Source organism: Rhinolophus sinicus, chromosome 8 (assembly GCF_057876585.1).
Source record: "Rhinolophus sinicus isolate RSI-liver-muscle chromosome 8, RSI-T2T, whole genome shotgun sequence".
NCBI lineage: Eukaryota > Metazoa > Chordata > Mammalia > Chiroptera > Rhinolophidae > Rhinolophus > Rhinolophus sinicus.
In genome coordinates, this window is record NC_142508.1 from 1,686,834 (window position 1) to 1,711,765 (window position 24,932).

Sequence of the window (24,932 nt, forward strand, 5' to 3'; positions counted from 1 at the left end):
CGCGCTCCCCACAAAGGGGCGCCCCAGCTGCTCTCACACCGGCCCGAAAGCCACCCCGACGCGTCGCGACGGCGCCCCCGGCAGCGGCGCTCGCAGGGCGGGGGCGCTGTCGCCTCCCCGCACGGGCCGCTACGCCGCCGCCGCCGCCACCGCGGACGAGGGGCCCGTGCTTTGTGCAGACTCGAGAGGCGACGCCGAAGCTCTCGGACAAGCGCGATCGGCGCGGGGGGAGGCGGCGCGACACGGGCACAGCGACAAAGGGGCGAGCGGGGGGGCCATGGGGGCCGGTCCCGCGCGAACAGGCGGGCGCCGCGGCCCCCGCAGCCGACCCCGTCCTCCCGCGGGGGCTTCACGTACCTCCGGCGCCGGCTCCTCCGCCCGCTCCCAGGGCGGCCGCCATGGTGCTCCCTGGGCCCGGCTTCAGCCTCGCCCCACCGAGCCCGCTGGGGGGCCGCCGGGCCGGCCGGGGCCGGGGGACGTGCGGCGGGGGCCGGGCGGCGGGGGGCGTCGGGCCAGGACTGGGGAGGGGGCGAGCGAGGCAGCGGGTCCGGGCGCTCCGGCCCTGCTCCTCCGCAGAAAGAAAACAACAAACTACCGCAACATGGCCGCCGGCTCGCCCGCCGCCGCGGTGCACGCCGGGATGATGGCGGCCGGGAGGCGCCGGGAGAAACCGCCCCTCCGAGGCCGCAGCGGCTCCGAGCCGCCTCCGGCGGCCTCTGGGGGACGCAGACCGAGCGCGGAAGGCAAACAGGAAGGCGGCCGCCCCGCTCGGCTCCAGAAACCCAGACGCTTGCAGCGGGGGCGGGGGCGGTTGCCGGCCGTAGTTCGGCCCCGGCCTCTGTCGTAAGCGCTTTGCGGCAGCTGGCGCCGAGCTTTACGGCCGGCGCGTCTCCCGGCGGAAGTGGGAGCGAGCGGGCCTCGGGGGCCGGACGGGGGCGGGCGTTGCGTGCCCTGTGGACAGTGAGGCGCGTTGCCGGGGCTGCGTAACTGCGGGAGGTGCGGCCGCGGGGAGGGAGCGCGGAGCCGGGAGCCGTGGGCCGGGCCGGGCATGACCGGGCTGCGCACCGGCGGGGCTGCTCCCAGCCCGCGCTCCGTGCCGCCCTGAGACTCGGTTACACACAAGGGGTCAAAGGAGAACCAGACACGGCGCATCCGAGCAGCGAGAAGGTCGGAAAGCGGGACAGTAACGCGGGACATACGGGAAGGGTCCCGGGGGACGAGGCGGACCAGGGAAGGCTGAGCGCTGCGGGGGACGAGGCGTCCGACGAGGCTTGTCGGGGCTGTTGGCGCGAGTTGTGGGTTTGCTTGTTGGCTTGTTCTGATGGGGGAGGCGGAGTATAATCGGGAAGTCAAGTCACACAGGCTGAAAACGGTGAGTCCGCAACAGCGAGTGTGAGGGTTGGGGGGAGGGAAAGGGTCCGCGTGGCTGGAAAGGAAAGGCCGAGCCGAGGCTGAGATGGAGGCGACTTGAGTGACTGAGAACTGGAAGCAGCAAGTAGCAGATAGGAAGGTGCTCGATACGCCATGAGCTGGCCAGGTGTGCGCTGGCCAGAAGGCGGTAAGGACTCCCGGGCAGTTGTTTGTTTGTTTGTTTTTGAAGCTACACGGAGTGCGGAGAGGTTTTAACAACAGAAGTTACACGGGATGTTTGTGCTTTAGAAATGGCTGTCACTGCACCAGCGAGTCGGCAGCACGGAGAGGTGCGCGCTGGGCGTCCTGACACTGGTTAGTAGCCGTCACGGGAGTCCCTGCTGGGCCCGGCGCGCGGGTGGCTGCAGGTGGACGTGTAATGCAACAGCCGCGATCGCACGTGAATGGTCCCTCCTGGTGCTGAAAGAATGTTCACTGTGAAACTTCCATTTTTCATAACACGATGTGGGGAAAAAATAAACATTGCTGCATTAATAACTAATGTAAGTAGTACTCGTCCAAAACAATAAAAACAAAATTTTTAAAAATCTGTTTTGGTTCAGCTGTGTGTAATCACTGCAAAAAAATAAATAATAAGCTTGGCAAGCAACCTGAAATAGTTAAGTGTCCATCAGAAAGCACATTCACACGTCCAGATTTAAAGTGGCCTGCACCCCTAGTCACCTTTCATTTATTTTTGAACTGTGGACAGTGGAATTCCTGAGATGTTTTTCAGGGTGGTTTTACCGGTGATAATGAGAAGGATACTTAAAAAAAAAAAATTCACAAAGATGAAACAATTGCATAGATACTTTGTAGCCATATTATACTCCAGGAAAGACTCGTGTCTCGCATCTATCTAAACCACCTACAACTATTTCTCAGGGCAAGAGTCTCTAAACATTTTTTCTCCAACACCCATTGGAAAATCTTTCCAGTGTAAACACCACAAATAGTTGAAGATAAATCACTGGGGGTAAAGGTTTGACAAACCCTTTATCTTCTCCGCTGACAAATATCACTTGGGTTGTCTTTCCATTTTGTTCTAGAAACCTAATGAAGGTAGAATGTCAACTGTGGTAGACAACAACGTTGCTAGTGGCAGAAACCCCTCTGACCGGTACACTGCTTCTGGCTTGAGGGGACTGCGTAACCTTTAAACATGCCGGGAAGCCATGCCTTTAGGCTCTCTTTTACCTGACGATGGGGACCTAAGAGATAAACTCAGGTACTTGTTATGAGAGATACTGGTTCCCGTGGGTGAAGGGCTTCTAAGCCAGAGCACCTCCCATGCCCTCATCTTGCACCTGAGTTGTATTTGGGGAGCCAAAGAGCAGCTCCAATGTGGGGAGCTCATGCACACCTGTGTGGACGGCAGCAGGGGTCACCTGTTGCTGCCCTGCTAGCATTGTGGGGTTCTTCTCTACCTACATGAAGCTGTTGCCGAGTGTGACATTACATGGGTGTGAGTGGTTACACCTAAGGAGACCACCTAGTGAGCACTTACATTTCATACACATCCTGCCAAAAATTTTAAAAGCTTCGCTTTTTTCAGTTAAAAGTGAATGCAGGAGCCTTCCTGTCCTGTCACTGTGATAGACAGGAAATCCTAGGGCCCCTCCCCCCACTACAGAATGAACAGATTTGCAGAAAACATTTGTTGTTGTATTGCTAGGCTTTAGAAATTAAATCTAAAGAAAGAGGGAGGGAGGAAAGGAAAACAAGACAAAACAAAACACCCTGAGCAGTAAGTAGAGAGCATACAAGATGTGCAGGGATTCCTTGAGGAAAGGTACCCCTATTAGCACTGCTAATAGGAAATCAATTCTTGGGCCCCTGTTGGGAGAGAGAAGATGAACGTGGGGCTCCCAGAGTAAGCCAGAGATTCTGGAAGGACTTCCTCAAATGATGCTCCCCCATTTTTCACAATTTAGGGTCAACCAACTATGAACTTACAATCAGTGATCATAGAACACAAGGGAAGAAACCACTATAGTTGAGAATCAGAAAACTATAAACTAGAGATGGACGTCCCAAGGACCTCAGGTACTGGAATGATCCGACAAGAAAATATATGAAATAAGTAAGAGATGAAAGTGAGAAATCCAGAAAAGACTCCACAGTGACCACAGCCCTTTAGTTTCCCTTTCTTCTGAACCTTCCCTTCTCACAATCTCCTCCTAAAGCCATTAGGAAGCAAGGGTGGTGACAGGACGGGTGGGAAGGTGGGAGGGGTGCTGGCCCAGGTCAGAGAATCACCTCAAGCCCAGTATGGGATCTCAGCGCTCGACACGTAAGGAGTACATCCCTGTGGGTTCGCAGGCTGGCACAAGGAGTCTCCTGGGCGGGGGGAGGAGGGCACCACCCATGGGGCAGGCCAGCACAGGGATCGCCCCAGGGTGTTGGATTTGTGCCACCGTCAAGATGGAGTGGAGGGAAAAGGAGAGGAAGAGTAGGGTCAGATTGTTCTGGTTTTGATGTGTTGAGTGCCTACTGATAAGGGGGCTTCCAGGCATGAGGGTCGGGAACATGGAACATGACTCAAGCTCTGAGACGGTCTGGGCAGCGCACGTGTGACAATGACCAAATGCTGCCCTGCCCCAGGGAGCCCCAGTGTGGCCTCAGCCAGCAGCTCTGTGTGGTCGCTGTGTGAATAGCTCAGTCCCAGAGTGAATCTGCAAGACCAAATCATTGAAACACATTCTTACTGAAAGCAGTTATAGATTCCCCCAGAATGACTGTGCCACACTCCAAAGCTGACAGCCATGCTAATACCCATGCCCTGAATTCCTCAAGTGTTGACTGTCAATTGGGCCACGGAATAAGCTGTTGTTTATCCCTTTGACCAACAACAAATCTCAGGGACCACACCTCCACAGGAGCGCTGAGCATTTCGGGGTGTCTCACCTCACGCAGTCACACGTCTGGGCCTCAGTTTCCCCCTTGGTGCAGGCAGGGAGAGAGAAGTTCTTAAGGCACTTAGCGGTGGGAACAGTGAGTACACCATGGAGTTCCTGTAGCTTCAGAAACCTGAGGAAGGATTCATGCTCTGCACAGGGTTTTAAAAAGGGAGAAACCCTTTGCCCTACTCCTTCTGGAGTAATAGGATTGTGAAACGAAGGCACCGCCACTCCCTGCCCCTTCCTGCTGTCATCTGCCTCCCGCGGGAGACTGCCCAGGGATGGGCCTGTAACGCAAGCCTGGGCCTCCTTCCTTTGCAGCAATGCGGGTGGGAGCGTATGGCCCGGCCACGTCCTTTCCAGGGAGGAACCACAGGCTCAGAAGATGGGAATGAAGAGGCAGGAAGGAGAGACACACAGTCAGAAATAACTTCTTAAAACTTAAAGTCAGGCTGGTATATTATGCAACCCAAGGATGGAATTTTCAGCAGCAGAAAATGAAAGGAAGGAAAATGGCTGTTTCTGAGCAGAAGGTAAACATTTACCCACTGTCCAAAGTCTAAACAACCCTGTCCAAAAGGCATTCACCAAAGTTCGTTCAAGTTTTCCTTGACCGCCTGCCACTCAACAACACACTGCAGTAAGTGCTGGATTCTTACTTTATTCTGTGGGTTGTAACCCATTATGCTGATTTACTGTGTTCAAATTGTCACAGGTTCGGCCATTGGAAAGCCCTTCAAGCTGGATCTCGTCTCCTTCACCTTTAGCCTCAGAGTATGTTGTGGAGCAAATGTTTGTGCCCCCACAAATTCGTATGCTGACACCCTAACTCCCAGGGGTAGTAGGAGCTAGGTTGTTAGGAGGTGATGAGGTTAGGTGAGGCCACGAGGGTGGGGCCCTCGCCGTGGGATCAGTGTCCTTACAAGAGAAGCCGCCAGAGCGCTGGCCCCATGCGAGCACACAGGGACCATCTAAAGCCAGGAAGCAACCCTCACCCAGAACCAAGCGCCAGCACCTTCCCCTCCGACGTCCAGCCTCCAGAACAGGGAGCGATAAAGCCCGTTGTGAAAGCCGCCCATGTCTACAGTATTTTGTTACAGCAACAAATTCCTGTTTTCCACAGTTATTTAGGCTGGTTCTTTCCTTGCCCACCCCCTTCCATTTATGTTGTTTATTTGTAATACAGTCAGGTTCATTGGTTTCTGTTTGTATTTCTTTGGGGTTCTTCCTCCATTTTTACGGATTGACTTACGTGAAACACTAACTTGGTTCTAAAGTGAGAACCATACAAAGGGGGTACTCAGCGAGGGTCCCTCCTCGCTCCTGACACCCCGTTCCCACTCCCTCATGTTTCCCCCCAATTCCACTATCCCCTAGAGATAACCAATCTCATTTATTTATGTTACGTCCTTCCTGAGTTTCTTTTTCTGCACAAGTGAACAGATAATTCATATGCTTGCCTTTTCTCCTCATTTCTTATGGGAACAGAACTCCAGCATGTACACACACACACACACACACGTTGTTTTGCTCTCTCCTTGATGCGCAGCCTGGGACCCGCCAGCAGTGCCGTTCCTCCTGCTCGCGGAGGTAAGAGCCTGCGGGTCTGCTCCCTCTCCAGCTCTTTCTGGTGGACACTCACCTCTGTCTCAGGTGCTGTCGGCTCATGTGGGGAGCACAGAGAACCCTCTGAGCCTTGAAAGCTGTGATGGCCAGTTCCACGGCCAGGCCCTTTGCACGGTGACGCTCCAAACAGTGGAGGAAATACTCCAGAATAAATCCCATTACCTCGGAAGCCCTCCTACTGAGGGAGAGAAACAGATGGTTATTAGGCAGTGCCAGGCTGCCCTCCCTCCCAGCCCGGTCTGGACACACGTTTCAAATCCCATGCTGTTAGCCCAGCACTCAGCCCCCAGGCCACGTGTCCTACTTAAGTATGAAACCACGAGCGTGGAGATGAAGTCTTCTAAGGGGGCTGAAGGGGAGGGTTCCTGGCGTCTCACTAAGCACTTTTCAGGTGTCCCTCAGGAAAGCCCACGGCCCTAGGGGTAGAGCAGAGGGGGCAGGAAGGGAGGTGTTCCTGTCACCCCAAGCTCCAGGGGAGTTTAAAACAGCCATGCCTGAGGCGCTGGGCCAGTGACTGGGTTCCCAGCTGGTCTTAGGGTGCGAAGACGAGCAGGGGCGTCCTAGTAGAGTCTGCTCTCAGGCCTGAGCCCGGGTGCCAGCTCACCCAGTGGCAGGCAGCTGGAACCACCTGCAGTCTCCCTGGAAAGGCCCAGCAGGCCAGCCAGCAGGCGCCCTCCCCAGGCTCTGAGTACCCAGCATGCGGCAAACACGGGGTTCATCCTGCCGGCCCCACCTAGAGCATCGCAGAGCGACGAGGGCCACAAAAAGCGGGGATCACAGGCCTCCTCTGGGGGTTAGGTGGAAATTTATAAAAACCAATCCTCTCAGTAATTCCTACTTGATTTTATTTCATCTAACTGTAGATTTTTTTGTCTAAAATAGTAGATGAGGAAATAATATGTATTGATTCTTATTTTAAAGAAATAGCCGTTTGAAATCACACTGAAGGCAGTGAAATAGTACAGTCAGAAAACCAGACCAGCTACAGCTGGCTTTGAACCAGTCTATGACCTTAAAGTCACCATGTCCCTCCTCTCTGCCTCCTTGTCCTCAGATTTGGGGCGCAAGGGGCTTATAACAGTGCCAATTCTGGGGCTGTGGAGAGGATTAAAGGCGTTAACGCACCGAGATGGTGCTTGGCATTCGGTAAGTACTGATCAGTGCCAGCAGCTTGATTGCTCCCACTCCCCCCACCACCATCACCCCATCTCCACCATCACCACCTCCACCATGTCCACCACCATCACCACCATCTCCACCTCCACCATGTCCACCACCATCACCACCATCACCACCTCCACCATGTCCACCACCATCACCACCATCACCACCTCCACCATGTCCACCACCATCACCACCTCCACCATGTCCACCACCATCACCACCTCCACCATGTCCACCGCCATCACCACCATCTCCACCATCACCACCTCCACCATGTCCACCACCATCACCCCATCTCCACCATCACCACCTCCACCTTCACCGCCACCAGCTATCGCTAACAGAATGTGCACACTGTGAATTAGTCTGACACATGCAACTAACAGAGCAGTCCAAACAGCTGACAAGTACCAGGCAATGCTTCGGAATCAGCTCCTAACTCAAGAGCTCTCTGCGCTACCAGGGATTCCCTGGGCTGGGGCTGGGCTTGTTTAAACACAAGCCCCAGGCACTGTGTCAGATAGTCTAGTTCAGTAAGCCTGGGATGGGGTTGGGATCTGCAGTGTAGGAAGCATGAGGGGTTCCTTAGGCCCACACTCTGAGAATCACTGTGCCAGCCCGGGCCTGGGGGTGGAGGGGGTGGGTCAGACCCAGAACCATGTGCCCAGCTCCTCTCCCCTGGACCAGATACAAGGTAAAGCTTGTCATTCATTTATTCTGATTTATAGAAAATATGTAAGAAACGAACCCATCCATCCATTCCCTTACCCGGCATTCCATAAGCACCTGTTGATATCTGCCAGCTGCTGCTGTTTCAGTTGGGATGTGTTCGTGAAGAAAAGGTGAAGGTCCTGGTCCTTGTGGAGTTACAGTCTAACTGGGAGAAACAGACAATAAACAATCAATGAACTGAATAGCTTATTCGGAGCTGACAGAGCCGTGAGCAGGAGAAAACGGGGAGGGTAACGGTGCAGAGTGGCTGCAGTGTGGCAGGCCTCACCGAGAACGTCACACAGTGCAGGAGGGGAGGGCCTGGCTGTGGGATGTCTGCGGGCAGATTCTTCAGGCAGAAAGAAGAGCAGTGCAAAGGCCCTGAGGCAGGACAGTGCCTGCAGGTGTGAGGAACGGGTCACACACGTGGCTGGAGCGGCCGCAGTGCAGGTCCCGGGTAGGAAATGAGGCCTGAGAGGCAAGGACTCCTATAAAATCAGTTTTCAATTTTGGAAAAATACTTAGTTCCCAAATATTTGAACAGGCTCTGTGTACCCTCAAGTCTTTCCCCTAGAAAGTGGTGAAGAAGACACGAAAGTGTTATGCATCCAGGCTCACTAGAGTTGTTTTTCAAGTCGTGGGTCCCTCGCTACTTATTATAGGACGATTAAGTCTATTTAGTGGGCCATGCCCAGCTGTTTTAAAAAATGAAATAGTATAGAACCGAATAAAAACTGTCAGAGTGCACTGCACCCAGCAAAAGTGTCACCATCAAAGCTCTTGCTTCCTATATGTGACACTTATAGGAAAGGTACGCACAGCGGCACTGGTCAAACGTGAGCTTTGAATGTTATGACTCCAACCTTTGCTTGGGCTACTGAGTGAAATTAATTAGTGATCGAATTGGCCTTGTTGCCAAAAATCCACAGGTAGCTCCAGGCCACACCTCGGTGGTCACTTGTCACTCAGCAAAGGAGAAGGAAGGAGCACCTAGTCCCCTCTGGAGATGAAGAGGCTGATGGGTGCTGATAACGTGGAGGGAAAGGGCGCCACCTGCAGGCCGTGTGGCTTAGGTCACTGGGCCACCTGCACCTGTTTTCTGACTTTTAAAAGGGGTCATTGGAAGCCCAGTGGGCGTCACCGGGATGGTGTAAGGATCCATAATGTGACAGACAGACGGGAATGCGCTTTAAAATACAATCACCACCCGAAAGGAAACTAGGATATCTAAAAAAATTAATGACTGGCAACTATGCTACTTTGTTTTTACGGTGGTAAAACACACAAAACATAAATTTCCATTTTAACCATTTTTAAATGTACAGTTCAGTAGCATTAAATACATTCATCCTGTTGCACAATCATCATTACCATCCATCTCCAGAACCTTCTCACCTCCCTGACAATCAAGAAACTTTGTCCATGGAATTAAAGAGCTAATACTCAGTTTTTAGTGTGCAGTTCTCTGCATTCTGACCAATGCACGGAGTTATATAACCTCAGCCAAGATGTAGAATAGTTCCAAACCTCCCTAAATTCCTTCCCCAGCCCCAGCCCTTGGCAACCACGGATCTGTTTTTGCCTTTCCTAGGATGTCATATGAGTGAAATCGCAGAAATGGAATCACACATGTCGTCCCGAAGCCTGGCTCTTTCTACTCAGCAAAGTTCATTGGAGGCCCATCTGCGTTGCTGAGTGGTCCAGGCTGGAGTGGCATCCCGTTGTAAAGACGGACCCCACTTGCTTTGTGCATTCTCCAGCTGGTCTGGGTTATGTCTGCTTGCTGATGGTTAGGAATGAAGCGCTCTAAACATTCGTGTACAGGTTTTTGAGTGAACGTATTTTGGTTTCCTTTGGGTCCATAGGAGAGAAATTGCTGGGTCATATGGGGAGTGTATGTTAACTATGAGAAACTGCCGAGTTGGCTCCCACATGGTTCCCATTGTGCGTCGGCAACAGCAGAGTGTGAGAGAGACAGTTGCTCTAGCCTGGCCAGCACTTGGTATTGCGCTATTTCAATATGGTTTCATTTGCGTTTCCCTAACATGACTAAGGATATTGAGCATCTTTTTATGTGCTTATTTGCCATCCATAGGTCTTTGTTCAAATCTTTTGCCTATTTTTCAATTGGGTTGTTTCTTATTATCAACTTTGAAGAATTCTTTTTATATGATGGATGCAAGTTTTTCATTATGTATGTGTTTTGCAAAGAATTTCTCCCAGTCAATGGCTTGTGTTTTCATATTCCTCAATAGCTTTCAAAGAACAGAAGTTTTGAATTCTAATGAAATCCGATACATTAGTTTTTTTCTTTTATAGGTTGTGATTTTGGTGTCCTAAGTAATCTTTGCTTAGTGATTTTCTTCTAGATGTTTTATGATTTTAGGGTTTACATTTAAGTCTGTGATCCATTTTGCGTTCATTTTTATTATGGTACAAGTTATGGTTCAAGGTTCATTTTTTTCATTAAATTTTTTTTTCCTGCTACTAAAAGTAATGCTTGCTCATTGCAGAAAAGTTGAAATAGAGAAAAGAATAAGATTACCCACACCCAGACATTAGTTATAATCAGTTTCAACTTGTCAGTATATTTCCTTCCTTTATGTGTATTTTACATAGTTGAGCTCATATTGTGTGTAACATTTATATCTTCCTTTTATCCACTTATTATTTTATCATAAGCATTTGTTCACACACTCTTAGTAAATATATTTCTTAACTGAAGTCTCTTTTAAGAGTTGTCCTTATTACTGAAACAAACACGCTTATTGCATATATAACTAAAATACATAGGTAAGCAAAAGAATTGCATGAAAAAATGTCTTTAATCCTACTGTTTAGAGACATTTGCCTATATCCTTTCAGATGCTTATCTCTGAAAGGATGTAGAGGCATGATTTTATTGACTAAATATATATAATCATCTGACTATGTTATAACTTAGTTAACTGTTCTGTCAGCGATATTTAGAGTGTGTCCTGTGGTTTTCTGTTATATGTACTGCTGGAATGAGTGATCTCGTCCATGTATCTTTGGATTTGAGATTTTTTTCTTGGATTAGGTTCCCAAGAGGGTCATTCATGAGTCAACGGCTATGAACACTTTTAATGTTCTTGAATCGCTGGCTGCATTCCCCGGCAGAAAGACTGGACCGATTTTTCCTCTCTCCTCCAGTCCCTGGGATTAATACATTTTTTGTGTGCGTGATAATTTGATTGGGGAATCATGACATCTCAGTTTAGGCTTTCGTTTGTATCTGATTACTGTGGAGGTTCACCATGTTTCCCAGTGTTCCCTCTCCTTCATGATGACCTCTTTCATGATTTGTCTGTTAGTCCTTTAACTCATAAGGCAGCATCTCTATTAGTTGATGTACTAAAGCATATTCACCTTTAGATAGAAAACAGTGCCAAGTCCTGTCAGCCTGACATCTTTCCCTGCTGAGTATTATGTGCAGAAGAGACAAGGAAAATGTATTTCTATCAATCTTTGTGTTGTTGGCCTCTTGATTTCCTGAAAAAATAAGAAAAACAAAGTAGAACTTTTGACCTTTGAATTTTCAATTACCATGCCAAGCTTTCAAGACAATTAAGACATAGATATTCTTTATAGAGGAACCTGTCCTTCTTAGTCCGTGATTCGTACCTTGTGCTGAGGTAGCACGGTCGTGTACGAAAGAATCATCTCAAAGAAAGCCAGTGTTAATAAAAGATGGGTTGTCAAATATGTTTCGGAAGAAAACAACAAAGAGAGAACATGATTTGCCTTTCTTAGATGTCCTGACAATGTCACAGTAGGCACCTGTGAGCCTTGGTGATGGCAGCCACTGGCGGCCGTCAGCCCTGCGTGTGGACAGCTCCCTGAGAAAGGCCCTTTTTGGGAACATGGACGGAAATTACGTTTGAGGATTTAAGCCTGTCTTATATTTCTGGGTAATACGGGATGCATTTTATAAACATAAGTTGTTAGAAGCCTGTTAATTGGATCAACAATTGAATAAATGCTCCCAAACCAGCCAGGCCCACAGTCTGATTCTCTAATCTCCTTAAACATTGCCCAGCACGTTGGTGATAACCAGGAGAAGGAGAGCTGGTTAGAGATGTTGAAGCTACACGAAGGGCCCGTGAATAGCGACGTTGTTACCATCCTTTGGAGAATGTCCAGAAATCTGAACTCCTGCAAGAGTCACCACCCTGAGTGTCATGTACGCTCTCTTTGCTCCGTTTATTCAAAGAAAACCCGGTGAGTTCAAACCATGCTGTGTAGGATATTCTGCTTTAGGAAAACAAGATTTCCAGAACTCCACATTCGTGAGGTGCATCGTTTAAAATTGGAACCCGATGGCTTGCATTCCAAAGGAATTTTTCAGCCTGGGAAAATACACTGTATATTTTGTTTAAATATCAGCTCTTTTTGTTCATTTAAAATAACTGAGGTGACACATTTTTCATAATATCACGCTTTTTTTTTTCTAGGGCACCAACACCAGTATCTTAAAACTTGTTTGAAATGCAACATCTTATTAATTCTGTATTCTCTTTTATTCTCACACAGAAATTTTGCATGTGTTACACGGTGAGGCAAGAGAGAAACGGAGCATACACTAAGCCCCTTTCTACCTGAAATGTGACTCATCAAATACTCTATTTATCTTCTAGTATTTAGTGAGAGATGCACATTTTTCTTTTCCTTTCCAGTCAGAATAATTTCTTTCGCAATAAATTTCCTGCTGGGCAAGCATCGGGCTGACCTACGGGAGCAGAACAGACCCGTTAGGCCACTTAATGCAATATGCTTGTCACAGCGAAGGTCTGTGAACCAGCTAACGATTTGCAATTTTAAAAGCGATGCCTGTTTGGAGGTCCAAGTTCTCAATAGTTTATTTCATCTAATGCTGATATTCCCATCAGTCCATCAAATGGGTGTTAAAAACAAAAGAAAACAGAAATGAGTTTTGGGAACCAAAGCATCAACCTAAGCCTGGGGCTTTCCAGTGAACAGCGAGCCCTTTTCCTAGGGACCGGCCACCAGTCTAATTGGTGGGACCCTGAGACCCAGGGCGGTCAGCAAAGTCACCCCCAGCTGCTCGGTGCTGACAGACATTTGTGGGTTCGCCGATGTCATTCTGAAGAAGCCCAAAGCTAGACGCCTTCTCTCTATGACTTGTGTGATGCATCTAGCTAGGTGGGGACCAAGAGTCAGGGGACACAGGTAGCCTTTAAGAAACAGTTTTTCAATTAAGGAGCAGCGGTGACAGTGAGTCAGTCTCAGAAACCTTGCCAGCTTTGTGTCATGAGAAGGGCACCTCCACCCTCTGGAGAGGTGGCACTGACTGACATTGTAAACGAAGAGAAAAGGTGTCATCACTGCAGAGGTGATCTTCTCCGGGATTGGAAGGTAAATGAGTATGTACATATTTCGACTTGCAAAACGTGTCTGAATAATTTTAGAACATTTTTTTTTTTTTTTTTTACAGCTCGCTTGATTTTGAAGCGGCCACAGCCACAAAATGCAGTCGTTTTCCTAGGCACCCAGTGAGTTCATTGATCTAGTTGGACAAAAGAGCAGACTAGGAAAAACTACTCCAACAAGACTTCCTTTCATCTTCAGACAGGAAAGCATCTTCAAAATCTGATTAAAACATGTTGACACAAATAATGTCACTTCTGGTTTAACAGACGCTCTGGATGTGGGAGTCCCACATTCCCCCACAGGAAAATCCCTCCACAGAGTCCCCCAAGGTTATGTTCCAAGAACGCACGTTCAAGAGTCAGAACACTGAGGCTGTAAAATCTCAAGGCTGAATTGTTGTCTGTGTTTTCCTTCTTGACTGTCCTTTGGCAACTATTGTTTTAATGTAGGTAATTCATTCCTGGTAACAGTCTGCTCTCCGTCTTCCTGGGTTCTGTGCTATTTAGGGGCCAGGCACTGGTAACTCCAAGGGTTCCAGCTTCCATGCAATCAAGGAAACGGGCTCGATTGTGTGAGTGACCAGGGCAGAGGGGGCAAGGCTCAAATAAGAGGGGGGGGTGAGGGGGGACCAGGCCGGGAGGGTGGGGGCCTGGCTGCAGGAAGCTGCCTGGACCTGATGTAGCCCAACCCCCTCCCGCCCCTCCTGCCTCTGTGACTTCTCTCCCCTTCGAAGACCATCCCAGATGCTGACGCTGACCTGATGTCACTGATTCAGCTTGTCTCAAGGGGACTTCTTGTTATCCAGGGACATGGCATGTCTTCCCCCGGTGGTTGGAAGGTAGAGAAACGGCGTGAGCCTGTCCATACGTCCTGAAATGAGCCGGAGTATTGCTGCAGTCGTGTGTACTGGATTACCTGGCCTGCCCCCCTTGGGGAGGGACAGGAGGTCCAAACTTCTACATTCTACAAGCTCCAACAGTGACACTCCCGTCCCCAGGCCCCTTGAGAACCAGTGCTGTTGTTCTCGGAACGTGTGAAGGACCAGAAAATTGGTCAGACTCAGAATTAATAGTCATGTCTTTACTTCCCGTATTCAGGTTTATGGAGCGTTAACAATATTAAGGCTGCAAACCCCTCAGACCAAGGGAACTCTGTCTCACCAAACAGCAGTAATTCATTTCTTGCAAAACTAACATTTTTTCTCATCAGATGTTGGGATTTTGTATTTTTTTTCCTCCCTCTGAGGTTATTTACTGAAGTATTTGTTTCTAGGAAGAGTTTGAGTACAGGACTGTAAATCGTTATGACTTCTTTAAAACGTTTTTTCTATGGGATACGTTGTAAACCTAGTGGAATTTTGCTGTAAAAATGATGTGCCAGGTTTATAAATCAATCTGACTTCACAGTGTGAGCTGCATTTTAAATTGTCATTGTGGACAGCGACCGAGAAAATATTCAAACAAGGAACAGCCTCCCTGGAAAATTAAAGCTCGGTCACACCTGAGGGCACCCAGCCATGACGCACACACGCGCTAACACAGGGCCCTCCACAGGCACTGGGCAGCCCCCAAATGACCCAGGGCTGGCGGGGGATGGGCCCACCAGCTTTAGGGAAAATTACAAAGAAAGATGTGCAAACACAAGTAAGGAAGGCGAGCCCCACTGTAAATGTGGGGGGACTCTGTGCAGAGAGCTGGGGAGGGACGGGAAGCCCGGTGGCCACGCCCTGCTCCTCCGCTGTGCCAGCAAAGAAGCAACCATGGCCACCAGCCAGTGGGCTGGCGCAGGCCCGGCCACCAGCACTTGTGCTGACAGAGGCTCAAAGGCTATGGGGGCGGGATGGCTCCCTAAGGGAAAGGGGGCGCAGGTGAGCCTGAAGGGCGTGGGGGTGACAACAAGAAGTCAGGCGCCCCTGTGACTGGTTGCGGGAGCACATTTGGCTTTTCCCAGTTGATCTGAAGTTGGAAATGGGGACAAAAATTAGGGAAGCTGGCAGTTACGGCTCAGATCCTGACCATTCTGGCCAGTTCTGATGGTCACGGTCACGGGTGCTGGAGACTGAGGTCTGGCCTCCGGGGCTGGCTGCCATGGGTGATGGGGAATCTCCAGGCCACGGTCAGAACTCGCTGTGTCTGTATGGCCTATGTCCGTGTGTATGTCCAGTCTCACCACCGACCACTTCTCCAGCCTCTACAAGCACCGGGTCAGCCCCGGCCCTCTGTTTCCTCCTACACAAAAATCGAGTGCTTAGAGTACACGACCCCTGAGCTATTTGCCAGTTCCCAATTTTTATGAAAAAATAAAATCCAAGGCTGAGCCAGGAAGAAACAGAAATTCTGACAGATTGCTAGCAACGACATCAAACAGTAATTGACAAGCCCCCAACAAACAAAAGTCCGGGACCAGACGGCTTCACGGGTGAATTTCTACAGCACATTTAAAGAAGAGTTAGCACCAATCCTTCTCTAAGTATCCGGAACATGGAAGAGGAAGGAACACTTCAAACTCAGTCAGCGAGGCCAGCCTCATACCCAAAGCAGAGACACCACCAAGAGAGGGAATTACAGGCCAATATCCCTGATGAACACAGATGCAAACATTCTCGACAAAATACCAGCAAACCCGATTCTGCAAGTCTGCAGAATGTCTAAGGTTGAGGTCAAGGAATTACTGCGGGCGATGACGGAGAACCAGGAAGCTCGACCAATCGCCAGAAACGGCGGCCTAGGAGCCTGTGGGGGTGGGTGCTGGGAGCAAGCAGGGCCGCTGCTTTTCAGGGCCGTCTGCAGGAGGATTTGGCTTTTACACTCTCTACACACTTTACTTTGATTCATGTTAGAAGAATACATAACGTCCCCACCCCACGCCCAAAACAATACAGTCTGAACACACCCAGTGCTGGGTGCAGCCTGAAAAGTCAGAGACCCATCTCGGAGAGAAGGTAAGGACCTGTTGTGGGACACTGAGGGGTCCCGGGGAAGGAGAGACAGGCTGGTGAGCAGCCCAGTGCCCCTCTCGGCCTGCGCGTGGGGAGTCCTTTCTCCAGAGCCCAGCAGTGTCAGGGGTGCGTGGAGGAACCCTGCCTGCCACAGGGGACAGGTTTTCCTCCCCGCATGCTCCCAACGATACTGGACAGGACCTGTGTCTGGGAAAGGCGATCCCAACACGTACCACTGTGATTATTTCCAGAGGAAACGGGGAAAACATGCAAAATGCAAATACGATATTGTTCAAGATCCGTGTGCACGTTATTTCCCTGGTGTGAGCTCCTTAAACACAGCGCTGCACTGCCTCAGGCAGCGAGGCTCAGACGCCTGTGACAGCTGAGCCCACCACTGCCCTGCCACGGGGGCGCCTGACCACAGCCAGAGGTGCCTGCTGGCTCCCGGGGGGGTCAGAATCGCGTCCCCAAGGTCACAGAAACTAGCACACAGGATGTGGCGAACGATGAGAGCGACTAACACGCCATCAAAGGGGACCTTTTGTGCCAGGCTTTGCTTTCCGTGGCTTTTGGTTCAGGGACAAACGATGCAATATTAGAGCTGGAAACGCTGAATGAGTTCACGTCATAGCAGCCCCTGATGCGGTCGCTGGGAAGGCCGAGTCCTGCCACCTGCCAGCACTGCTCTGCCCAGGTCAGTCAGGGCCGCAAGCCCTCTCCTGCGCACCTCCTGTGTCCCGGAGACACAGGGAGCGGTGGCTGGCCCAGCCCAGGGGCCCCTCTCTGAGGCCACCGACTGCCAGGGGCTCACACAGCACATGGGGGGACGGGCGCTGCCCTGGGGGGAACCAAAGCCAGGCTCAGAGTCAGACCCGAGGGCAGGCAAGTGCTCAGGGAAGGCTTCCTGGAGGGGTGATGCTTGAATCAAGTCTGGAAGGACCCGGAACAGTCGGGTGAGTGAGGAAGGGTCTGGACAGGGAGCATCAGCGTCTCAGACCGAGCGGAGGGCCAGTGCAAAGAGGCGCATAGGGTCTGAAGCAGCATGACGCGTTTAGGGAACGCGAAGGAAGGCACCTAGACGAAATGACAGAGGGAAGCAAGCGGTCCGGCCACGTCCAACAGCGGGTTTTATCCCCAGGGAAATGTAGCTTGGGTGTCTAGTCTTTGAGTGATTAGATTGGCATCTTTAGGAAGAGCCAGTTGGAGCACTTTGGAGGCTGAGTGGGAGACTCCGCGGGGAGGAGGAAGGGGGGACGGGCAGAAGAGGACACGAGACACCGAGAGTCTCAGTGGGTTGATCAGAGGGCGGGAAGGGTGTGGCCTGTGTGACCCAGGCCTCTGTGCTGGCCAGCTGCCCCCCACGCCCCTCTCTGAGCCCGGGAGGCCCACCCAGTAGACAGGGTCCCCAGGCTCCATGCCCTCCAGTGCCAGCGACAGGGGTCAGTGGGAGCCATCCAAGTCGAGCTGGAGTGGGTGTGGCAGATGTGGAGTATTTGTTCCTCAAGGGCTGGCGGAAGGTTACGTTCCCTACGTCCAGCCTTTCCCACACCGTCCTCTCCTGTGGGCTCAGGGCTGGTGACGGCCCCAGCGACGGCACCGTCCTGCCTCCTTTCCTTAGACCCTGCGCCCCCTTTATTAAACTGCTCAGCTCACCTCAGCTCAGTCTGCACCTTCTGTTTGTTCTGCTGGGACTAACCTGTGCCCAGCTCAGGGCCTGGGGCAGCAGAGAAGCCCCCCCGCAGCACCGGCCAGGGCCCGTCCTCCACGCCCTTCTGCTCCACGGCCCTGTCCCCCGCGGGGCCTGCGTCTCCAGGGGCCATCCCTGCGGCCCTCGCTCCTGTCCCTGCCGCACCCAGGTCTGGAAAGGCTCCCTCCATCAACAAGATTCCTCCCAGATAATGCAGACGCCGCTTCTCAGTGTCTTTAGGAAAGAACGGCACCCAGGGAGAAAGGGGCGCAGAGAAGACACTCTCAGCTCTCGCCCTCCCTCTTCCCGGGGCTTCCTGCAGCAGCTGAAGGGAAAGTCCCTTTCTGCCTGTCTCTCCTGTGCCCAAAGGAGAGAGGTCACTCTTGTGCTTCTCAGCTGAGTCACGACCTGGGATTTTTGCTCCAGGTCCCTGCCAAAGTTACAACTAAGGACGACGCTGTTTAGAGGCCAAGGCTTATGGGGGGCAGGGAGGGAGGTGGCCTGGGCCCCTTTCTTGAACCAGCACCCACTTTGCCTGGACACCTGGCGAGGGGCTCACTTCATGTCCCCACAGGGCAGGGGTCCCGAGAGAAGGGATATGTGTGCTTTGGGCTTTCTCCCTCTCACGGATGTTTGTACATTATTCAGACGTGTGGGCAATGATGGTGCGTGTCTTTACAGCGAGGGGTTATTGTCGGCTCTGCTTGGGGACAGAGGGACACGCCATCCCTGCCCAGGAGGTTTCCAGTCTAAGTAAAAGAGACAAAGCCATTCAATGAAAGAAAAATGTCAATCGCAGTAAATAAGATGGTGCTGGAAACCTCAGGGCGGGGGGTAGAGCTGGGGGGAGGATACTGGCTTCTCCTCTTATTCATTCTTTTCTGCCTTAAGGGTTAACTCTCAACACTTCCTTACCACAACCCCCTTTTCTCTGTGAAACGCTATGTTAATATAGGCTGATGTATCCAGTGGAAATGGAATACACTGATTTGAAGTGGCAGTGGCCGCCTGGCCCTGACGCTGCTTTGGACGCAATCTCAGGCTCACAGAGGCTTTCTGGGCAGTGAGGACGGCTGTAGGGTGGCTGTGGCAGCTGCAGAACTGTCCCCAGAGCCTGCTGGTTTTTACAACATGGCTGTCACCCTGTTCCTGGGGGGAGCCCTGAACACACCCTTGGAGGCAGAGCCACCTACTCTATGCCATGGACGAATCCAACCTTCCCTGCAGGTCACCTCTCCCAAGGGCACGTGACACCTACAGGGTGACGTGACTACCTCCTCTTCTCATTACATGTCACACCTACAGGGAGCATGAGTGCGTCCTCTTCCAGTGACATCCTAACCTACAGGGACATGACTGGGGCCTCTTCCAGTGACATGCTGAGTCACAGGAACACAGGTAGGACCCGCTGTGAAGGTGGCAGCAAACCAAGACCGGGGTCAGGTGTCCAAGAAAGCTGGGCTGTGGGCAGTGTGTCAGTGGCCTTGTCATCCAGGCAGCCCAGGCCCAGCAGGCAGAGGGCTTCATCGCTCTCTGCCAAAAGGTAGAAGGCACCTCAGGATAAGTACCCCGTCCTGGCTAGGGTGGGGTCCTTGCCCCAAAGGCTCCAGGAATGCCACCAAATCCTTCAATGGCATTTGTCCAGGGCAGAAACAGGAACTCTGTACATCTAACCTAAACACTTTCAATGCTTTAAACACAGCCGAGACCCTCCACCCTCATAGCAGCCCCGGCCGCAGGTCCGGGATGGACACTCACGCTCTTCTGGCTGGTGGGGTGGGCTGGAGGGCACAGGCGGGCGTTTCCCACAGAGCTTGGTAGCCCGCCCAGTCCCGCGAACGCAGTCCTAAGACTGCTACAGACGGAAATAAAAGGGACGACAGCTATTTCAACTCTAGGGTATTCCTGGCACAAATGACACCGCTCTGATGCCCAGGTAAATGGCCTGAGATGAAGAGGGGCAGGGGGCAGCTCGCCGGTCCCACACGCAGGGTCCCGGGTCCACCCGGCTCCCAGGACGCTGGCCTCTCCTCCACTCCTCAGAGCTGTCCTGCGGCCCAAAGTGGAGGGCGCAGTGGCAGCCACTGCGTAGCCGAGAAGGACAGCCCTGGTGATGCTGGGCCACACCGTCCTCATGGGGAGGCCACCTGGGCCTTGCTGCCGCTTTGCTGGGACCTGCCTGAGCAGCTGAAGCAGGACCTGACACAGAACCAGCGGGCCAAGCCTCTCTCTGCAGAGGACAGTGGCCAGGGCAGAGCCGGGGCAGAGGTGCAGCTGCAGCAGGGAGGGGCGGCCACAGGAGCCTCACCTGCAGGGAAGGACGACCTGGGACCCATCTGCCACCATCATGGACCCAGAGCGCGCGCCAGGTTGAACCCGCCGGCGAATCAGGAGCTGAGATGCAAACCCAGCTGAGCTCACCTCCTCCACTGCTCCGCAGTCTTTCCCGCCGCCATCTCTAGCTCGGTCCAGCTCTGGTGCTCAGTGATGGCCTGCGGCCACAGAACCACCCGCCAAGTGTTTTCCTTCTCTTCTTCCGTTTTGTGCAGTGAGAGGCCTCGAGGAGAAAGAAGGCTGCAAAGAGGAGACAACCGGGTGGGTGGGCGGTCTGGAGAGGAGGGGCTGCTGGACTGGATTCTGCCGCCCCTCTGGGCCCCCCTGCGCGTGTCTCTTCCTGTGGTGAAGCCAACGCACCCAGGCCCCAGGGCCCACACTCAGCGCAGCTTCTATAACGTGAAGCTCCTCCCTCCCAGCAGCCTCTCCCCAACACCTGTGTCTCCTCTCTCCAAGTGACACACAGCATTTCTGATTCCTGGGGTCAGAGGTCTGCGTGCTCCAGGCTAGTTGGTGAAATCAAACCGAGAATACGAGAAAACAGCTGCCAACGGCACGCAACACCAGTGGAAGTGCCAGACCCCCTCTCCAAGGAGACTGGGAAAGGTCTTTTTTCTTAAGCTCCCTCCGATGCTGGGAATCCTGCCTCACTGTCGTTACTTCATGTTCAGGTCACATTTCATGTTCAAATCATTGTCTCTCCCAGAATTAAAATACCTTCCTTTCAACTTCATGTATTTAGTTGTAAGTAGGATATACTTTTTTTAAAAAGAAGTACAAATGGTTACAGCAAAAATGCAACCCCCTTTTTTGTGCCGTCCTGACACCAACAGGTGAGCTGCACTTTGACAGCAGCCACCAGGCAGGCTCTGGAGCCCCAGCTTTAAGGCCTCCGTACCCGGACAGACTGCCCACTTCACACTCCAGCCACAAGTGGGGTCCCTGGGCCACCCACACTTATGACAAACTGGCTACAAGTCTGGGGGTTCCCGTGACCCCCTCAGGTTGCATAATTCACTAGAATGACTCCCAGAGCTCAGGGCAGTGCTGTACTTGTCATTACAGTCTTCTAGGAAAGGATGCAACTCGGGATCGGCCACATGGACGCAGTGGGCCGGTCGGGAATGCAGAGCCCCAGGCCCTGAGCAGTAAGGGTTGAGGACCAGGTGCAGGGGAGGGGACGGGGCGGGGACCAGCGGGGGAGGAAGCTGCACACACCTGGGCTGGCACAGGTGCAGGCCCTGCGTGGATGGGCGCTGGTCTCCAGGGCCCTCACCAGCACAGCAGTGTTCACTGGCCAGGAAGCGCCGCTGAGCCCGGGCTCCACAGGACTTACTGGTGTCTCACTGCAAAGCACGAGGGTGGATACATGGGCTTCGTGACAACTCCACCTGCACCCCCTCCCCTCCCTGGAGGTGACACCTGAGGCAGATGGGAGAAAGCTGGATTTGGGCTAGGGATCCAGAGAGCCGCAGAAGGAAAGCCAGGCTGCGTGGGGTCGAGAAGGCTCTCACTCCCTGTCTGGGTTACGGGAGACCCACCCATGCGCCCTTTTCCGCTCTTCCTACCGGCTCCTCAGCAAGGCCCTGGGGTCTCACTTTCAACAACTGCATTGGCCCAGCCCAGCTTACAGACAGGGTCCTCTGGAAGGGGTGTCCCCACCCTCCAATCAGCTGGGCCGAGGGGCTGGTTCCTTGGGGTTGCCGCCTCTGCACTGTGGGTGAAGTACTCTCTAAACGGGAGGGGGAGAGAACCCCCTCTCAGGATCCAGACTCCTGGGTTCTTACTCTACATCTGCTCGCTGCTTTCCAGCCTCAAGGCTGCCTCAGGGACCAGGATGCCTGCGGGAGTTCCAGCCATCGAACCCACGTTCCAAGGAGGAAGCCAGAAGAACAAAGGAAAGGCAGGAAGGACCCATGGCAGCTGTCTTCATGCTTCTAATGAGTTTTCAGAAGTCCCGCTGGCCAGGACTTAGCCATGGGCAGGGAACTGGTGACTGGTGTCTTCTAACCAGGCATGCGGCTGCCCTGATTAAAAATAAAATCATGGCACTACACATACAAACTAGCGCACGTGAGCAAATGACTAAATCTCCCTTAAGCTGGGTCTGCTATCTGCTAGCTGCTTTCCATACTGAGATTTCCATGAGACTCATGTGGGAGAACGACAGCCTCCTGGTTTTTCGAAGCAGCATCCTGTGAACATGTAAATGGGATACTTCATTCGTCAGGCCTTCATAAGGCTTAGTGTTGGGGGTGGATGGGGAGCAGGTGGGAAGGACCTGGGTTATTGGAAAGGTACCCGGGACAATGGCCATGGGGCTGTGGGCGGGGCAGGTCCTGGGGGAGGAAGGGCTAGTGTCAGTGTGGACCCCTCAGGGTCCAGGAAAGGAGGCCGTTGGTGTATGGGGGGAGGGGGGACAGCTAGGAGGAGCTTCAGGAGGACATTTTCCCGCCAACTGTAGCCCCCCCTTGAGGATGAGGCCACAGGAGTGACATGACTTGTGCGGACTCACCGTTTCCTGCACGCTGGGCTCTGTGCCCCAAGCTGCTGCAGCTCCTATGGCTGTCACCACCCAAAGGCCAACCCTCCCCAGCAGATGCCCTGTGGTGGGGATGCGGGGACAGGGGTGAGACCAAGACGGCGATGGAGGTGGGGGAACTGGGCGGGGGTGAGGGCTATGGACTGAGGTAAGGACCACGGACTGGTAGAAGTTGAGCAGTGAAGGGTTGGGGACCCCGTGCGGGGGAGGGGACGGGGCGGTGACCAGCGGGGGAGGCAGCTGGGCACACCTGGGCTGGCGCAGGTGCAGGCGAGCGCTGGTCTCCAGGGCGACCAGGCGGTGGGGCCCTCGCCTGCCACTCCCTTTGCTTCAGGGCACCTGGAGGAGACCTGTTCCAGGCATGAGGCCCGTGCTGCTGCCCGTGGTTCTGCTGGCGCTGCAGGTGTGGCCGGCGCCCGCCCGGGACCCCGCCGTGTTCTGTGGAGGTGAGTGCTTGCGGGGGCAGCGTGGGACAGCCGCTGGGCAGGCCCCTTCGTACCCCCACGGCCCCCTCCCCTCCACCCCCGGGCACCCGAAGGCGCAGCCCTCTGGGGTCAGACTCAGCCCCCGCGGCCCAGGCCCCGTGTTCAGAGGCTGCAGCCACCGCTTGGAGGTTCCCGGATGAGCCCCTCGCCACCCTGCCTGTGGGTTCTGGGGCTCACTTCACCTCTCCGAGCCTCGCTTTCCTGGCTTAGCTGTGGGGGTCAGGCTGGCATATCCGCCCTTGGGCACTTTGGTGACATCTGTCATGGGGCCACTGGCTACTGGGTATGATTGACTTGAACAAAGGCACTGCCAGGTCTTCTGGCTGAAAAGCTGCCTCTTGCACCATAGAACCCACAGGCGTCTCCAGGTCAGAGGACAAGAGGCAGAAGGGGTATTCCTTCAGTCCCTTACCCAGGTAATGGAGTCATAGGCCTGAATATAGATGGCCCGTTGTGGTACAGACGGGTACACGTCAGGAAGAGGCTCCAATGCTGGGACAGAAGCGTCCAGAAGCTTCCGCTGGCTCTGCACTCACAGCCGAGTCTAGCTCTGTGGATTGCTTCTGCACGGCTGTCCCCATCACGGGGCCCTGGGGTCTCTGGGCTGGAGGCAGGCCAGTTGTGCATGTCCAACCTCTGTGGCTTCCCCACGCGGCTCTGGGACAGTGGGGGCGAAGGGAGCTGAGGGGTGGTGTCCCGCAGGCACATTGTGTGGGTCCAAGGGGCTGGGACAGGGTGGGGAGAGCAAGGCGGCCTCGGGGACTGTGTGAGCCAAGGTGGGGAGAGCACGTAGGGCTGGGAGCCAGCGGTGAGAGCTGCAGGGGGCGGCATGGAGGACATGTTAAATAGATATAGATTAGGGGCTCTCGATTTTTTTTTACATACTGATGAGTTTGAACAGCAGGTGCAGGGCTTGGCACTCCGGGTGGGTGCAAATGCAGAAGCTCCCAGAAATGGGCTGGGGAGGAGAAAGGTGGTCTGCACGCCCTGCCCGTCGTTGTGGGAGCTGGAGAGGGGGGCTGAACAGGGAAACTGAGGCACCAAGGGGGGGTGACAGTGGCCCTCGCACAGCACTGTTTCACCAGTCCAGCTCCACTGGTGAAATCCTCTCTCGCACGCTTCTCCATTTTCTCTCTCTCGTTCTGTATCGCTCTGTTCAAATCTCTTTCCGTGTTTCCTTCTACTTGAAGCAGACTCACTTGGGGACACCTGGGAGGGGATGCCCCCTTGCATTTGGTTAAGTCCATGTGTGACTGGAGACAAACAGCCTTCACGCTGCCGGCAGATGCGTTGAGGCTGCTCTGGGTTCTGATTCTCCCTTACGAAGAGCTAGAGCTCAGGAACGTTTACCCATGGGGGTGGGGGCTGCAATGGGGCGAGCCCGCCCGCCACGTCTCACGAGTAATATGAGCAATGAAATGCATGAAATCGGCGTCCTTTGCCACTTTACCACGAATCATCGTCCTTTTCGCTGAGAGGCTGGGTGCAGAGCGGCCTGACTTGGTTCCTCTCCTGGAATTCTGGGACGGGTGACGGTTCCTCTGACAGCCTTTGTGCAGCGTGGCTGCTCTTGGTGGCCTGTGGGAGAGGCTGAGGACTGTTACCTGGACTCATGCCTAACTTTGGATCCAGCGTTTAGATCACACGTGACACACATTTAATGCTACAGCGTGAGTCATGTGTGTGTCTTTAAATACTGGAAGCTTACTTTTTGGCTGTG

The 24,932-nt window shown here is 53.2% G+C and overlaps 1 protein-coding gene and 2 long non-coding RNA genes across 6 annotated transcripts in view; 1 reads left to right on the plus strand and 2 right to left on the minus strand.

Moving 5' to 3' along the window:
- The window catches only part of RBM33 (RNA binding motif protein 33), an 84,230-nt gene extending 83,443 nt beyond the window's left edge, over nucleotides 1-787 (minus strand). For both annotated transcript variants that reach the window (XM_074315054.2, XM_074315053.2), the window contains exon 1: nucleotides 358-787. In XM_074315054.2, the coding sequence (XP_074171155.2) occupies nucleotides 358-400 (43 nt within the window). In that variant the 5' untranslated portion in view covers nucleotides 401-787. The remainder of the gene's footprint in view (nucleotides 1-357) is intronic.
- Nucleotides 788-928: 141 nt separating this feature from the next.
- Nucleotides 929-5,842, plus strand: LOC109453054 (uncharacterized). 3 transcript variants are annotated; one of them, XR_012490277.2, is made up of 5 exons: nucleotides 929-1,221; nucleotides 1,258-2,638; nucleotides 3,345-3,456; nucleotides 4,632-4,843; nucleotides 5,026-5,842. It is a non-coding gene; the product is annotated as an uncharacterized LOC109453054 (long non-coding RNA). The 3 variants fall into 3 exon arrangements; XR_016021871.1 differs by having other exon boundaries at nucleotides 929-2,638; XR_016021872.1 differs by having other exon boundaries at nucleotides 929-1,913.
- On the minus strand, nucleotides 1,717-23,287 carry LOC109453055 (uncharacterized). The gene is made up of 7 exons (XR_016021873.1): nucleotides 21,973-23,287; nucleotides 21,404-21,531; nucleotides 20,273-20,425; nucleotides 11,202-11,324; nucleotides 7,869-7,977; nucleotides 5,953-6,111; nucleotides 1,717-1,853 (listed from the first exon to the last, which is right to left on the minus strand). It is a non-coding gene; the product is annotated as an uncharacterized LOC109453055 (long non-coding RNA).
- Between the last annotated feature and the right edge of the window lie 1,645 nt (nucleotides 23,288-24,932).